The 16,340-nt window shown below is 35.9% G+C and overlaps 2 protein-coding genes across 2 annotated transcripts; both read left to right on the forward strand.

Annotated features, from left to right (window-relative positions):
* The first annotated feature begins 290 nt into the window (after positions 1-290).
* On the forward strand, positions 291-3,455 carry LOC127810314 (receptor protein kinase TMK1-like). The gene is given in 4 exon segments (XM_052349718.1): positions 291-743; positions 880-1,040; positions 1,042-2,437; positions 2,846-3,455. Coding segments are annotated over 4 exon segments (2,469 nt in total). The 5' UTR covers positions 291-292; the 3' UTR covers positions 3,307-3,455.
* A 2,071-nt stretch (positions 3,456-5,526) lies between these two features.
* LOC127809515 (U-box domain-containing protein 21-like) lies at positions 5,527-7,045 on the forward strand. Its single transcript, XM_052348361.1, has one exon. The coding sequence runs from the start codon at positions 5,617-5,619 to the stop codon at positions 6,892-6,894; it is 1,278 nt and encodes a 425-aa protein (XP_052204321.1). The 5' UTR covers positions 5,527-5,616; the 3' UTR covers positions 6,895-7,045.
* The last annotated feature ends 9,295 nt before the right edge of the window (positions 7,046-16,340 follow it).

The raw sequence follows: 16,340 nt of genomic DNA on the forward strand, positions 1-16,340 counted from the left end.
ATGGAATCCAATCCAAGCCAACTCATTCCACTCTCGTACCTTCCGATCAACCGAACAAGAAACTGAAAGAAAGAAACCTGCTTCCGCAGGTTGGCTGTTCCATGCCTAAACAACTCGGATTTCTTCAACATTATTTTCTTCCCACTTTCTCGGGAAAATAATTATGGGGAGACCACAACTACAACTGGGTTTCATCCGTTTTGCAGGGCTGTCTCTCTCTCTATGCGCGCTCTCTGCCTTCGTCTCCGTCGGCTGCGAAGAGATGACAATGACTAAGGTCGACTTCCCGGCAATGCAAGCGCTGAGGGAGAGCTTCACCGCATCATCGAATTCCATAGGCTGGATTGGCCCCGACCCCTGCGAGTGGATCGGCGTGGAATGCAACGACGACGGCCGAGTCGTCTCGATCACAATCAAGCACCGCAAGCTCAAAGCCTCCCTCCCGCAGAGCCTCGCCAACCTCACCGCCTTGAAACAGCTCGATCTCACAGACAACGATCTCACCGGCGAGCTGCCCAGGCTTCCCGGAATGAGCTCGCTCCGGCATCTTTTTCTCTGCCAGAACGGCTTCTCCTCCGTTCCCTCTGACTTCTTTCAAAACCTGACGTCCCTCGAAAGAGTCAGCCTCGACCGCAACCCCCTCTCCGCCTGGTCCTTGCCGAACAGCCTCCGCAGCGCTAGAAACCTTGTCTCCTTCACCGCCTACTCTGCTAATCTCAACGGAAAAATCCCAGGTTTCATCGGTAATTAAAGATACTGGTATTAACTTCAGAACAATGTCGTATTTGAATTAATTAATTGGGTTGGCCGAGAGCTTGCTTTTCATTGGTGTAAATGAAGGCACGGAAAATCTCAACTTTGTTTACTTTTGTTTTACAGGCAAGTTTCGGAAGCTGAAGAATCTTAGCCTGGAGGACAACTACCTCGAGGGCGAACTCCCGGCGAGCTTCGCAAACTCAACAATTCGGTCTCTGCGGCTGAATGATCAGCGTAGTAAGTCCAAGCTCAACGGTTCGCTCGCCGTCTTACGGACCATGACCCATTTGTCGGAAGCTCAGGTTAGACGGCAACTCCTTCTCCGGCCCCTTGCCGAACTTCTCCAGGCTGAAAAGTTTACAGCATTTGAACGTGAGAGACAACTTCATTACAGGTCCAGTCCCACCTTCGCTCCAGAAACTTCGATCGCTGAAAACTGTGAATTTATCAAACAATCTATTGCAAGGCCCGACGCCATATTTCGACCCTGCTTCAGTCGCAGTCGATTTGCTCCCTGATTCCAACAGTTTCTGCTCGCCTACTCCCGGAGTCTCTTGCCTTCCCATGGTGGATACGCTGCTCGCCATTGCCAAATCGTTTGGTTATCCTAAAATTCTTGCGGAGAAATGGAAACGGGGCAATCCTTGCGATTCTTGGATTGGGATTACTTGCGTGGATGGAAGCATCAGTGTCATCAATTTCCAGCAAGATGGACTCAGTGGCGTCATCTCCGCCAACTTCTCGTCCATCACTTCTCTCCAAACACTAATTCTCGCCGGAAATAATCTCACCGGCACGATCCCGATTGAGCTCAGAACTTTGCCTAACCTCAAAGTTTTAGACGTCTCGCACAATCATCTTCACGGCAAAATTCCTCCATTTGACCACTATGTCCTTGTGATAACCGATGGCAATCCTGATCTAAGTCCTCCCCTTCCAGCTCCAAATCGGGGAAAAATTGGAGTCGAGATTGGGTTGATAGCTAGTGGCGTTGCTATAATTCTATTAACAGGCCTTGCAGCGTTGTGCTATTGCAGCGGCAAAAAAGGCGGGAAAAAGTCGTGCCATCTTGATTTGATTGAAGGAGGAAGAATGGAAATCTCCCTGAAAGCTCTGAACAGAGCGACGAATAATTTCAGCGCAGAGAACATACTGGGAAGAGGCGGGTTTGGGACAGTTTACAGAGGCATCTTGAATGATGGGAGCAAGATCGCAGTTAAAAAAATGGATTCTCTGGTTTTGGTGGTGAGTAAGAGCAAGAGGGGATTGGATGAATTCAAGTCTGAGATCGACGTTCTCACGAAAGTTCGACACAGGCATTTGGTTTCTCTGTTAGGATACTGCTTGGACAGGAAGGAGAGAGCTCTGGTTTACGAGTTCATGGAGCAGGGGAGTCTCAGTCGGCATCTGTTCAACTGGAAGGTGGATGGGCTAAAGCCGCTTGAATGGTCGAAGAGGCTAACGATTGCCCTGGATGTGGCCAGAGGTATCGAGTATTTACATGGCTTTGCACATCGGAGCTTCGTTCACAGAGATTTGAAGCCGTCGAATATTCTCCTAGGAGATGATTTCAGGGCCAAGGTCGCCGATTTCGGACTTGTTCGTCTTGCACCAGACGGGAAATCTTCTGTTATTACCAGAGTGGCCGGAACCTTCGGATATATTGATCCCGAATATGCAGGTAATCTTCTTGTTCAGCTTAAAGTATCTATCAATTTTGGTATGCTCACTTAACTTTATATTAAACTACAAAACATCACTAAACTTTAATTTATAATTAAAAAATTATTAAATTTTAATTTAATATATAATTTTATAACTATTATTATTAATTATTGTTAAAAGATACTAATAGAATGTTGATATGATTAACAATGTAAATGACTAGAGTTAATAAAAAAAATACTAAATTTTATACTAAAATAAAAAAAATTATTAAACTTTATATTAAAATATAAAAACGTTAATATTTTAACTTCAAATCGAAATTGAACGATTTTACCAGCAATTTACTCATTTTAGTAGCTCATCGTCTCGCCTGTGTATATTAACGTTTATTGCATTGGCTTTACGGGCCATGGCTGAACAGTGACAGGTCGTGTGACGACGAAGATCGACGTGTTCAGCTTCGGAGTGATTCTCATGGAGTTGATCACCGGAAGAAGAGCGGTCGACGAGAGCCGGCGGGTGGATAGCGGTCATCTGGTGACGTGGTTCCGGGGCCGTCATCTCGAAAGGGGAACATTCCACGAGGCAATCGATTCGGCGATCGTGCTCGATGAAGAAACCCTAGCCAGCATAAGAATCGTCGCGGAGTTGGCCAGCCATTGTTGTGCGCCCAAGTCTGCCCAGAGGCCCGACATTGGGCACGCGGTGAATGTGTTATCGGCACTCGTCGAGCTATGGCGACCGGCGGCCGAATTCGCATCCTCTGCGGTGGGTGAAGAGAAGGGCGAGGCTCTTCCGGACGATGAGTGGCAGCGGTTTATCGACAAGATCAGAGCTCAGCTCAGCAGTTACGGTTCCCCCCCGTCAGGGGAAACTTTATAAATAATAATAATAAATATAAGAAAATACAGTTATAACTTAATACTCTTTTAATTTTTTGATAGAATTTTTTCTTTTTATTGTAGCACCAAACCAAATTGATTTCCTTTCTTCCTGGAATCTCATGCCATATGCAATGAACTCAAACCCAATTTCTGTTGCCTTTCGTTTTTGTGTTTCGGTAGTTCCATCATCTCATCCATGTGCTTAACATGCACTCCCCTGACTTGACTACTGATGGAAGCCTACAGATGCAATGCAATTGAAAATTAGAAAATTACTGAGGCCCTCTTCGATAATTAATTTGATAATAATTATATTGAAGCATTTTTAAAATAATAATTGAATAAAAGGGGAGAATTGAGAGTGAAGGGGTTATAAGTGCATATCATTTTATATATTTTCGATGATGTTAATTGATCTTAATTTTATCCACCTTAACGAGAATTGTTATGAACAAAGCGATAGGTGACGTGTGACAATTAGGTACAAGGTATGGCCATGTCAATGAGCGCAACGACGCACGAGTGATGAAGTATTGACGCGTGAACAAGACGAGAGAATTGTGTGCGGCCAGCGGCCAGCCAGCCGTCCCGTGGCGATTGCGGGTTGGTTTTGAATTTCATGAAAGAATTTTTCCAAGCCTTGCGCGTTTGGTTCGCGTTTGGCCACCGTGGAATCAAATCAACAAACAACCCTGTTGTACCTGTAACCTCCTAAGCTACCCCTTCCCCCTTAACAAAATATATTGAATTCAATTCACCTCACCTTCTTAACGTCCCATCTTTTCTCTTTTAATTTTTGGTCAGTTTCACGCCATATATTCAAGCCATGCAATTCAATTCTCAATACGTTTAAGATACCCCCACCATTGACATGATTATATTACACTCCTTAGAGAAAATTAATTAATTTATAATTCAATTTAATTTGTCACGTTGACCAATCCAAAAAAAATACATGAACTAGTAAAAAATCGACACATGATAGAATTTTTCTTAATTAACTGATAAGTAACACAACTTAACTAGTATCTAAACTTGTTAAATGATAAAATCTGTCAGTTAATGGACATAATTATTTTTTTTCTTATTTTTTTGTCTCTCTAACCTCAACAGAGAAGGGAGATTATGATGGTGACATTATAATAATAAAACATGACAGAATAAACCCCAAACATTAGTGAGCAATAATGATAGACGACGACTCAATGGTGGTACACAACATTGAAGATAAGAGTCATGACGATTTAATCGCAACAACATATGATTGTGAGTAATTGAATAAGGTAAATGAGAGATAAAAAAATAATAAGTAAAAAGGTAGGACTAAAAGATGAAAAGAGGGGATTTTGGTGTCGATGATGATGTCTAATATGCGATACAACAATGACTACAAGGGCTAAGAACAATGGTTGCAATACGACAATGAGTACAAGGGCTAAGACAATGGTTGCAATGACTCTCAACTTCATTAAGAGAGATGAATATATAGAAAGACAATGGAAAAGTGCTAAAGCAGAGAAAGGGAGTAATGGAGAGTGGATGAGAAAAAAAAAAAAAGAGATGGAGAAGATGGAAATGGTTCTATAGCTATGGTCAGCATGGCTTTGTAGTAGTTTTGGTGGTGTTAGATAAGGATTGAAAGAGAGAAGTGACACAACCATAGCATTGGTTGCTCTCTACCGAATGTGGTGGTAATAAATTGAGAAAGAAAAAGTTAAAAAAGGTGACGATATGACAATTATTACTAATTCCTTCATCTAAATTATGTTATTTTATTTTATTATATCATCATTTTATTAGTTAAAATTAACTACTACTAACAAAAGTTCTATAATTGAAAGAAGAAAGATAAATTAAGTATGTGAATTAAAAAATTAAAATTACTTCTAAAATTGAAGTTTAATTGGAAGTTGAATATTTTTCTTTTTTTGTAATTTACTCTTAAAAAAAATGAGGTCGGTCCTTCGGCTTGGCCGAGTCGTGGCACCGACCGTTGAAGCCGAGTCTCAGCTTTGATTCGTTCGTCGTTATAATAATAATAATAATAATATTATTATTATTATTAATCGCACTATTACCCCATCTGACCAGTTGTTCTCCTTCGTCTATCCCTGTGCCCTTTCAAACTTCCATTTGGTCAATGTTCAAATCCGTTCTCTCTCTCTCTCTCTCTCTCGAGACCGCGTAATGTCTATATATATAACTCTCTACCAACTCATTCTATTCTCATAGTCCATTCCGAATTAACTTTACAGACTCCATTTTCTTTCTTTCGAATCTGTTCAAGGCTTCAATTTTGATTCATTCTATGATTTCGTCGTGGAGAAGGCGAAGGGCTGCCCGCCGGGCACCGAAGACCGACGGAGGCGAAGCCGAAATGGTGGTTCCGACCCATTTCCGGTGCCCGATATCACTGGACCTGATGAGAGATCCGGTGACGCTGTCGACGGGGATGACGTACGACCGGGAAAACATAGAGAAGTGGGTTGAAGCCGGGAACTTCACGTGTCCGATAACCAACCAGCCGCTCCGAAGCCTGGAGCCGGTGCCCAACCACGCCATAAGGAAGATGATCCAAGACTGGTGCGTCGAGAACCATTCTGAAAGAATCCCGACTCCCAAAATTCCTGTAACCTCGTCGGAGGCTGCGGAGATCATGGGCAACCTGCTCTCGGCGGCGCGGCGAGATGGCGAGGACGGCGAGTGCCTCAACCTGGCCGCCAAAATCAAGTCTTTGGCTAAGGAAAGCGAGCGGAACCGGCGCTGCATGGCGAGGAATGGCGCCAGTTCGGCTCTGTCGGAGACTTTCGCGGCGTTTTCAGACCGTAACACAGCCGTTTTGGAGGAGACGTTGTCGGCTTTGGCATTGATGTTTCCTTTGGACGAAGAAGCCAAGTATCATCTGGGGTTAACTCCATCTTTAAACCAACTGGTCTGGTTTTTGAAGAACGGAGATTTATCCGGCCGAAGAAACGCGACCTTAGTATTGAAAGAGATTGTGTCATCCGATCTGGAAAAGGTAGATTCATTAATGGAAATCGAAGGAGCAACGGAGACCCTGTTTAAGTTAATCAAAGAACCCATTTCACCGACGGCGACAAAAGCTTCATTGACGATAATTTACCTCATGGTTTCATCGTCGTCTTCGCTATCATCTTCAAGAACGAACTTCGTGGCGATGGGAATGGTTCCTTTGGTTCTGGAACTAATTGTGGATTCAGAGAGGAGCATTTGCGAAAGGGGATTAGGGGTATTGGACGGGCTGTGTTCTTGTGACCAAGGGAGAGAGGAGGCCTATAGCCACGCCTTGACGGTGCCGGTTTTGGTGAAGAAATTGCTGCGAGTTTCGGACGTGGCGACGCAGTTCTCGGTGTCGGTTCTATGGAAGCTGGGGAAGGAGGAGAGGATTGTGGTGGAAGCTCTGGAAGTGGGGGCTTTCCAGAAGCTTCTGTTGCTGCTGCAAGTGGGATGCGGGGAGAAGACGAAGCAGAAGGCGAGTGAGCTTCTGAGGATGCTGAATGTGCACAGGGTGAGGGTGGAGTGCATTGAATCCATGGATTTCAAGCATCTCAAACGGCCTCATTGATTTATTAATGGCGATCGAAATCATATACACTGATGTTTAAATGTTTTCCATGTTTTATAGATTCATTGTACAAATTCACAGAGGGAACTGATAAATTACATATACATATTATATATATATATATCCATGCTAGATTCATTTGCTTTGGCAAGCTTTGGGAGTGAATTTTTTGTTTCTTTTGTTGGGTTTGTGGCATTGCGGAAACAAAACCCTGAATTTGGAGAGGAAGACAGAAAGAAAAAAAAAAAAAAGAAAGAAAGAAAGAAAAAGAACAAAAGTAGAACGACGACTGCTTCATCTTATTATGAACTATATTTTCCTATAATTGATTCAAGTTTAAGATTTTTTATTTTTTATTTTTTTGGGTAAAGTATTAAATACATCATTTTATTTTGAATTGGAATAAAATTAATCATTTTATTTTAAAAATAATCAAATAAGTCATTGCACTTAAGATCACTATATTTTCAAATGGCACAAATTTAATTCAATGGGGTTGGTTTATTGAATCTAAATTTGGGATTTAGTTGAATTATTTTGATTGGGACATATCTAACACTGCTGACAAAATTAATACATCGTTCGACAAACGACATATATCATCAAATAGTCAATTTTGCCGCATATTTGAAAAAAAAAAAAATTGACTTATTGTACCCATTTTAAATATATTTGTTAATTTGACTTTAAAATCTAAAACTATAATTATTTATTTAGTTATTTTTAAAATATAATGTCTTATTGGGTATTTTATCTTCTTATGATAGAGTGAATATCTTATAACAACAAACTTATAAATATATATATAATAAAGTCGAATTTTCACACTTAAAGTCATGTAAACTTCAATTATTTTTCTTAAATGATATAATTTTACTTATAAAATTCTTAATCATATTAAAAATATGTTACGAATTAGATATAAGTTATTTTATTTTATTTTTTTAATCAGGTATTAAAAATAAAAAATTATTTTATACCCAAGTAAATAAAAACCTAAATAGACCTTACCCATATGAAAATTCCATCTTTCTAGAAAGCAGTAAGCAATAGATGGAGCAAATTGAAGTTCAATGTTCTCCGTCTCTCTTTTCTCCCTTAATTTATGCGTGATAAATTGGAGGCTGTCCAAAGTCCTTTGAAAGGCGTGCTGTTTAGGAATTAGAACAAAACGTGGATAACTAAGTCTTAATCTCGGAACAATTATCTAGTTACACGTCACCTTAATTCCAGCGTGGCCCCCTCACATCAATTATCGTATTAAAAAAAATAAATTATCGTGTGAAAAATTACACTCAATTGTCATTTCAGTGACAATTTAATATTATTAAATTAGTATAAAGAGCTTGCTTTCTCCATCCCTTTGAATTAAGACGAGTTTAATTTTAATTGATAAAAGTTAAAAGGAATTTGAATTGCGCTTTGTTGTCAAGTTTAATTTTTAGATATTATTATTAATCATTCAAACACCACTCTTAATCTCACTAAATAAAGTAGATTATATAAAATTTAACTCATTAATTATTCTTATTTATAACTTTATTTCTTGTAATACTTTCGTAATTCAGATGGTTTCGACAAATCCCTCACTTAGTTTTTTTAATTTAATATTATTTCATTTTGTGTCTCGTGTTCTCTTGAGTTTTTATTAATTTTATTTTTACATAATTAAATTATTTTCATCATATTTCAAAAAAGAGTTACTCCAACTTTGATAGGTTATATTCGATTAATACATTTTAATTATTTTATATTTATAATTAAAGGATACCGTGAACTCAGCATCTTAATGATATTTTCAGTAAAATTTCATACCCATTAAAAATCTAAAATCCTAAAATAATTTTTTGGACTAAAATGTGTAAATTTCTCCATACGGGTCCCACCCAACGTACAAATTAGATAATTTTGATATTTAATTTTTTTAAAAAAAGATAAATATCGTCAATAAGAGATAAACGGTATTCGAAAGAATTATAATCTTAATAGGGTTAAGAAAAATCAAAATAGACGTTATCTACAAAAATTCTAATCTTAACAAAGTTTTGAAAAGTTAAAATAGACATTATGTATAAGAACACTGATCCTAACTAAATTAAGAAAAGTCAAAATAAACGTTATATATAAGAATTCTAACTATGGACTACTTAGTATTACTCTATATTTCTCTATAAATGAACAAACACTCATTTCAAAAATATGATATCTATAATACTAGTTTCAATATGGTGTTCATCATCTTTAATATCTGATATAAGCAGTGGCGGAGCCACGTTATGGCCAATTGAGCCTTGGCTCTGGCCGACTTTTTTATTATTTTAATTTTTTATATATATTACTATAGGTAATTATAATTTTTATAATTTGATCCGAACTAAAAATCTTTCTTGGCTCAGCCCTTGGATATAAGAATCGAAGTGTTTGCGTGAGGATTTTCCCGCATTTTCTAATTATTTTCCTCTTTACATATTCAACCAATTTAATGATTTTATTTTTTGTCAAATAACTATATTATTATTATATCATTTTATTAATGAAATGTTCTGAAAATATACTGCTTTGATGAGATGAAAACTGAGTTGCTTTCAAAACAGAACATAAAATACGAAAGCAGAGAAGTATGAAGTCCACGGTCAATGGAGTAATCCATGCCATGCCATGTGCTGAAGTTGAAGGTTGGAACAGTTCTTCTTCTTCTTCTGCGGATCGGTATCTAGAAGCTTGAAAGACAGCCAGTTCAATATTTCCAATCCATGATTTTATAAATAACATTTTCTAATGTAAAACTTGTAAGGAATCTTAATTTTGAGCCTTACACTTAGCCTACTTTCTTCAAATATAAAAGTTTGGTGTGTAATGACTGAACAACCAAAAGACTGCGTCCATGGTTGAACATCACAGCCATGACTTGGAACAGTGTCATCTAGAACACTCATGGTAAACGTATTCAAAATATACTAGCTAATCAACTTCACTAGTGATCATAAATTGATAATTTTATCTATAATATTATTTACTTCATTGTTATAATTAATGTCCTCTCACTATCAGAATTACATTATTGGAGTGATAGTTTATTGGTAGATAATAAGTGTACATCATCAACCTAAAAAATTAAAACCCTTTTTTCTAAGTGGTTCTTCATAACGCTTGGTTGAGTTTGACAAATCAAGCGGTTAATAATAATATTATTATAGATGTTTAGTAATTTATCATTCAATTTATAAATAATGATGGTATTACTTAGTCTCTTAATGTTAAAAAATTATTGTTAATCATGCTTAATTTGTTTTTTTTTTTATAAGTAAAACACTAAAGTGAAATGACCAATGTAGCAATCCAATTTATGTGGGACCATTAAAGTTTTTTTCATATTACATAATGTCAGGTGTAAGTTATGAGTTCTATTGAGAAAGTAAGGTGGTATTCTATTCGTATTTTAATTTTTAATTTTGAGTTTTGAATTTATTTTTATTTTTATGTTTTAAGTGTTTATTTTGAGATTTTTGAAAATACATTTTCTTTATCATTCTGAAAAATTATTTCTCAAAACAGAAAAGTAAAAAATGTGTTTACTTTAGAATTTTGAAAAATTTATTTTATGATATTTTATTCCTAAACTAGCCATAATCTCTGCCATTAGCGGTCACTAACGACCACTTTCAGTCGGAGATTCTCATGATCAGAGCCTATCATTAGAAATGCCAAGTCAATGGGGTTAACATACACAAAAATAAGCTAAATTTAACAATTGAATTTTCATAGATCTAATTTTTAATCTTTGGCCAAAACTGAGCGCACTGTAAGTCGCCACTAACACCCTTGTCCAGTGGTTTCTAGTGATCAAAGGCAACCACTCAACACCCTCATCTCCATTGACTAACATACCCAAAAACTAGTAAGATCAACAGTTAAATCTTTATAGATCTAAACTTGAACTTTCAGCCAAACCCAATTTTTGGGAGAGAGAGAGAGAGAGAGACGAGGGTGGCGAGAGCGACGGTGGTGTAAGCGGCGATGATGAGAATGAACGGAGAAAGCCGATTTGGATATAAATGGCAGAGAAAATGAAGAGGTTGTGGTTACAAATCGCAGAGATTAAGGTTATTGGGTGGCAATGGTAATGTAGATATGATGACCAAAGGCTTTGGTTGTCGATGCCGTTGTGGCTGGTCGATTGAAGAATGGAGAAGACATGGAAATGGTGGAATAGGCGGTGAGTGTAGAAAGAGAGAGAGATGGGAGTTGTTCGTTTTTCATATTTTAAATTTGTTCGCATGTTTTACTTTAAAACACTCAAAACAATAAAGAGTTTATTTTATAAATTTGTTTTTTATTTTCAAAAATATATTTAAAAAAAATAAAATAAACATATTTTTATTATTTAAAAAAATTAAAAATAATATAAAAAAACACGTCATAAATTTGTCACTTTACCCTCTCATCATTCACAAAGTCAACTCTTGTATTCACCGCTTCTTTTTATATTACGAATTTCAATCACCATTCAAGTAAGATGAATTTAAAATTTAAATCAAAAATTCAAAAAACACAAAAAACAAAAACAAAAACTTTTCTAAACCGCTGGACTACTATCACAAATAATAATTAAATAACAATTTCGACAAATTCTAGTCACACATAAACTATTTCTTAACTATCCAACCTGACCTCGGAGAGAGAGAAAAAAAAATAATCATAATTGTTTTCATACTTTAATACATGCTTCTAGGTTCTAATTTCCCCAAGCCTAACGCTTCACAACTAAAATAATAATAATGATAAAGAAAATGCAATAGTGACGACATATTCTAGAATATATACAGCTAGAACAAACATTTTGTCAAACACGACCGGCGAGCGAGAGGCCCTGGGCGAATCCTGGCCGTTGGAGTGCGATCATCAGAATCACGGGTCGGGTCACGCCATCTGCTCCGCTGTGCGCTCCTGGATGGCCCACCAAGAAAAGATGGTCCACTTAAACATGGATAGCGTTGGGTTGCACACGAACTGCATGGCCAGGACAGGACCCACCACCGCCAGGAAAGGAGGCCACACAGAATCAAAATCACGACTTTGATTCGATCCAAAGTTGTGTGCCGACCTTTTATTGTTATTATTTTCTTATGTTCATTTTTGGACTTTGGAGTCTTTGGACCAAATTTAATTCTAATTTGCGTAAAAGTATACCCAGATTTGCGCTCCATCTGACTTAATTTCAACTCTTTGAACTTTGAATTGAAAAAAATATTTTATATCCAAGCAGAAAATAATAATAGCTAAAATAAATTGATAAATCAGCTTTTATCTTGAGACCAGCATTAAAATCTCTCTATATAGATTTAAAAAATCACTTTTTTTATATATATATAGTATTATATACTATCAAATTTTCTAGCCACAATTATTTTGTATACAAATAAAAAATAATTATATATCTAAAATTTAATTAAATCTTAATTTAAAAGAAGTCATTTTAATAACTAAGTCTTAATTATTTGATTTAAATATCAGAGTATTTATACAGATATTTTTCTACACTTTCTTATCGTTCTTTTTTTTTTACTGAATTCAATATATTTAATGACGATATTTTCGATAATAAATTTCTTATTCTATTTGAGCAATAAAGACAATTCATGTAATTTTAATTTGATATTCCAAGTTTATGAGATTTTTTTTTCCTGCCCACGTCTTTGTGGGTCCAGGGGTGTGTACAAAGAAAAACATAGCTAGAACAAGTCTAGCTTCAGTGTTGACCTTAAACTTTTAATGGAAGTAAAAAGCAACCGCAAGGACCTATAATTTCAAATCCAGACCACATTATTTGTCATTTAAAGTAATTAAATCCACATGAAAATACTAAGTAGTTTGTGGAAATTGATGATGCCAAGGAACACAGCTCTCAAATTTCGACTAAACTATACTTTCTAAGGATGGTTTTAAATTATGAATTATATAGGTTTAACTTGTGTTAAGTTCACTAGATATCTATGTTTTTTTTTTTTTTTTTTATTGATATGTCTAAGATACAATGGACCTAACTCCAAGGCAAGTAAGTCTTAAGAACCTTAAAAGGAGTAATATTAAAAAGGGAAGTTTTAGAAACCTTCTCGATCGAACAATTCTTGAATACCTTTTCAACAGTCTCTCCTAAGTCTCACATATACAGTTTTCAGGACCCTTTAAATTATGCTCCATCAAGTATGTGTCAACTCATCTTCAATATTTTTGTCTATAGATTAGGAGCGACCTTCAAAAACGTAAACTATCTTCCACTTATTAGTCTTACCTTCTATAAATATAGGAGTTATTACTTTGATCGAGATACATAATAACTCTTACACAAAAGTACCTATATATTTTTTTATTTTTTAATCGAGATTAACTTAAACAAAAGAGAGTCTATGCGAAATACACCTTGCGTTTTTTATTGTCTTTTATTTTACAAATCTACGGAAAATTAAAGGTTCAAGACAAACACTTTTCCACAATTATAAATTTATCATTATATTTCAACAACAACATTTATCATTCATCAAGTCATCATTTAATGATAAATGCTAACGATCTAATAGTGTTTTATAATTGTAATAAATCGATAAGTTAGATTAATGAATTACTAAAATAAAAAATTTATATAAATTTATAACAAATCTAAAAATTCAATATTCTTTTTTATAATTCACACTTTTTTATGAGTGGTTGAATGCTTGACGTGCTTATATTTAATTCAGATTCCATTAGGTAAACGATTTTAATTTGTAATCTATATTCTTTACCCAATCAATTTATATAAAAATTAAAATTAATTGATTCTAAGTGTTATTTTACTTTTTTTTCAATCGTATGTTTTCACTCTATAAACATTTCACATCATATATTGCTATTAAATAACACGTTAACATATAAGCTAATATTAAAGCTTTAAGAAATAAGACACCCTTCGTAAAAGTATGGCAATGGCCAATGGTAACCAGGTAATCTATAGATTAAAAAACTTCTAACATCTATAGATAAAAATGGTATCTTCAACCTCTCATCAACAAAATTAACATATCCAAACCAATTTAGATAAAGATCAGTTTAGCTACCAAGCAATAATTTCATATTTTGTAAAAGATGAATCTTTGATGGCAACTCATATCTCGTGATAAGTATTATTCCTTTCGGCCTAAAGAGATGATCGGACGCGAGCTTACAAGCGGCATAAAATGAACTCCGGCAATCAACACAATAGGGGGTGACTGGCACTTGCAAGCACTCCAACGCTTAAGTAGGTAAGAGATTAAAGTGGCAAACTATCAATAAACTTGAAAAGAATATATATTAACTCTTGATAGAGCATGTTTATGTAGAAAGAGAAGAGGTCCTCCTACATGCATATTTGCATTGGGCGTTGCAGAGTGATGGGATTTGATATCTAGTGTCGACAGGGCTCCCTAACGATGGCATGGTGCCGACAAAATCTTCATTAAATGTGGATGAAATTTGTCATTTCTCATTAACAGGGATAAGATTTTAAATAGGCATGGAAGTATCCAACATGTAGTGGTAATGATGGTTGTCATAGACTAAAGTTGGGCCGAGACTAGACTATGCACCGAGCAATCTTTAGACCTTTGAACTTAGCCAAGCTTGATTTGGCCGGTATGGTCCGGTATAAAGTCATACATTAAATTTTTTTTCTGCCTTTTAACATATACGTTTTTAATAAATTTTAATATCCCAAAAAATATATGTATGAGATGAATGCTAATCACACGTTATTAAATACTTCACCCTTTAAGTGACATTTTCTGGTCTACAAAATTAATTTCACTTGACAGTGAGGTGACAACATAAGAAAATAGTATTATCATTTCTCACGTGCAAAATGTCCAAACATATGAGTGACATAAATCCATAACAAAAATAGAAGTAAAAAGGGAACAAAATGGGGGCCCCCAAGGGGCTGCAAGATTGCTAAGAGATTGGCAACAATTGGGCCAGATAAAAGGGCCTAAAGTGTTCGGCGGAATGGGCTTGCATTAGGTTAAGTGATTGGCCTAGCACGTAGGTCGATTTTAGGAAACCAAAATTGGGCTTAAATTGGGCCCAAAATTAAGTTATTCCTGGGTCTTACATTGGCCCAAAATCTAGTGCCCCACTGGGTTAACCAGGGCCGAATGTGCATTACAAGTTAATGGGGAGAAAAATGTAAAAAAAAAAAAATGATTTTTAGGGCATTGCAACTTGGAGTGCAGTGATGGATAACCACGGAAGGTCTACTAAGAGAGATGTGACTGAAATATTTATATACAAAATCAGTGTAATTTTATTTTAATATTGTTATTGTGTTGCCTAAGTATTAAAAAGTTGGACACTCATGAATTACCCAAAATCCAGGTTTGAATATGATGAAAGAAGGCTGAAATCGAACTATTATAATTTTATTTTTGTTACGTCTGGTAAAATAAATGGACAAACTAAATTAACAAAAATAAATGAAGGAATCGAGGCAACACCACGTGGCAGTCCAGAAAGCCCCCTCGAGTCCCTCCCAAGTGGGCACCCAAGGGTGGCCATCAGCTGCACCCCCGAGTAAGGGTCACTTAGGGGTGGCACGGCTAGGTGTGTTAGTGTTAGTGTCCTAATACTAGATTTAGACAACATATAACTATTGTATTATGTGACTAATTATATATATATTACAAATATAATAAAATATATTTTCATATTTTAAGGTCATATATCTCCAATCAATTATATGAATGAACTCTTAGATTTTCTGATAATAGTCTTATTATTAAGTGTTAAGAATATGTGATAAAGACTTTCGGATTAAGAATTTATTAAAAGTATTTTCAGTTCTTAGATTTCTTAAAAGAGGGTTATGATTAATCAATTATGGATTGATACATAGGTTATTATATTTGATTACTATGAGATACTAATAATAAATGATGGTGAGTCACATGTCATAATCCATGAGGTGAATATAATAAACAAGTGGGTAGATGTTAGTGAAACATCTACTGAATGTGATGTAAATGATAGATCACATGGCTGAAATGATTTATAACTTGTCATTGGCTTCAATTGTATTACTAGTCCTTAGATCGGACGCAACACAATTATCTTGTTATGTTGGTGCATGAGATTTACCTTTACTAAGAACCGTCTGATTACCAAGTGGGAGATATACTGTGTGGTTTTTATGTAGTAGCGTATGGAGACAGGTGATTGCTAATGGGATCCGTCGACCTCCGACACAAGGTGAATATCATATACGATCAATAGTGGTTGTGATTGTACAAATCTTTGGCCAAGGTACACATGATTGGAAATGTGTTTTCAATGTCGAAAGAGTTTTGATATGTCATCTTGATCACACTATACTAGATCTTGGCACAACTATCGAGTTAGTGAGTTTAATTAGTCAATGACTCTCACTTGATCGGGAT

Source organism: Diospyros lotus, chromosome 9 (genome assembly GCF_014633365.1).
Source record: "Diospyros lotus cultivar Yz01 chromosome 9, ASM1463336v1, whole genome shotgun sequence".
Lineage (NCBI taxonomy): Eukaryota > Viridiplantae > Streptophyta > Magnoliopsida > Ericales > Ebenaceae > Diospyros > Diospyros lotus.

Excerpts from the sequence above, each read along its gene's own strand:
- LOC127809515 (XM_052348361.1), top strand. The coding sequence starts at position 5,617 with ATGATTTCGTCGTGGAGAAGGCGAAGGGCTGCCCGCCGGGCACCGAAG.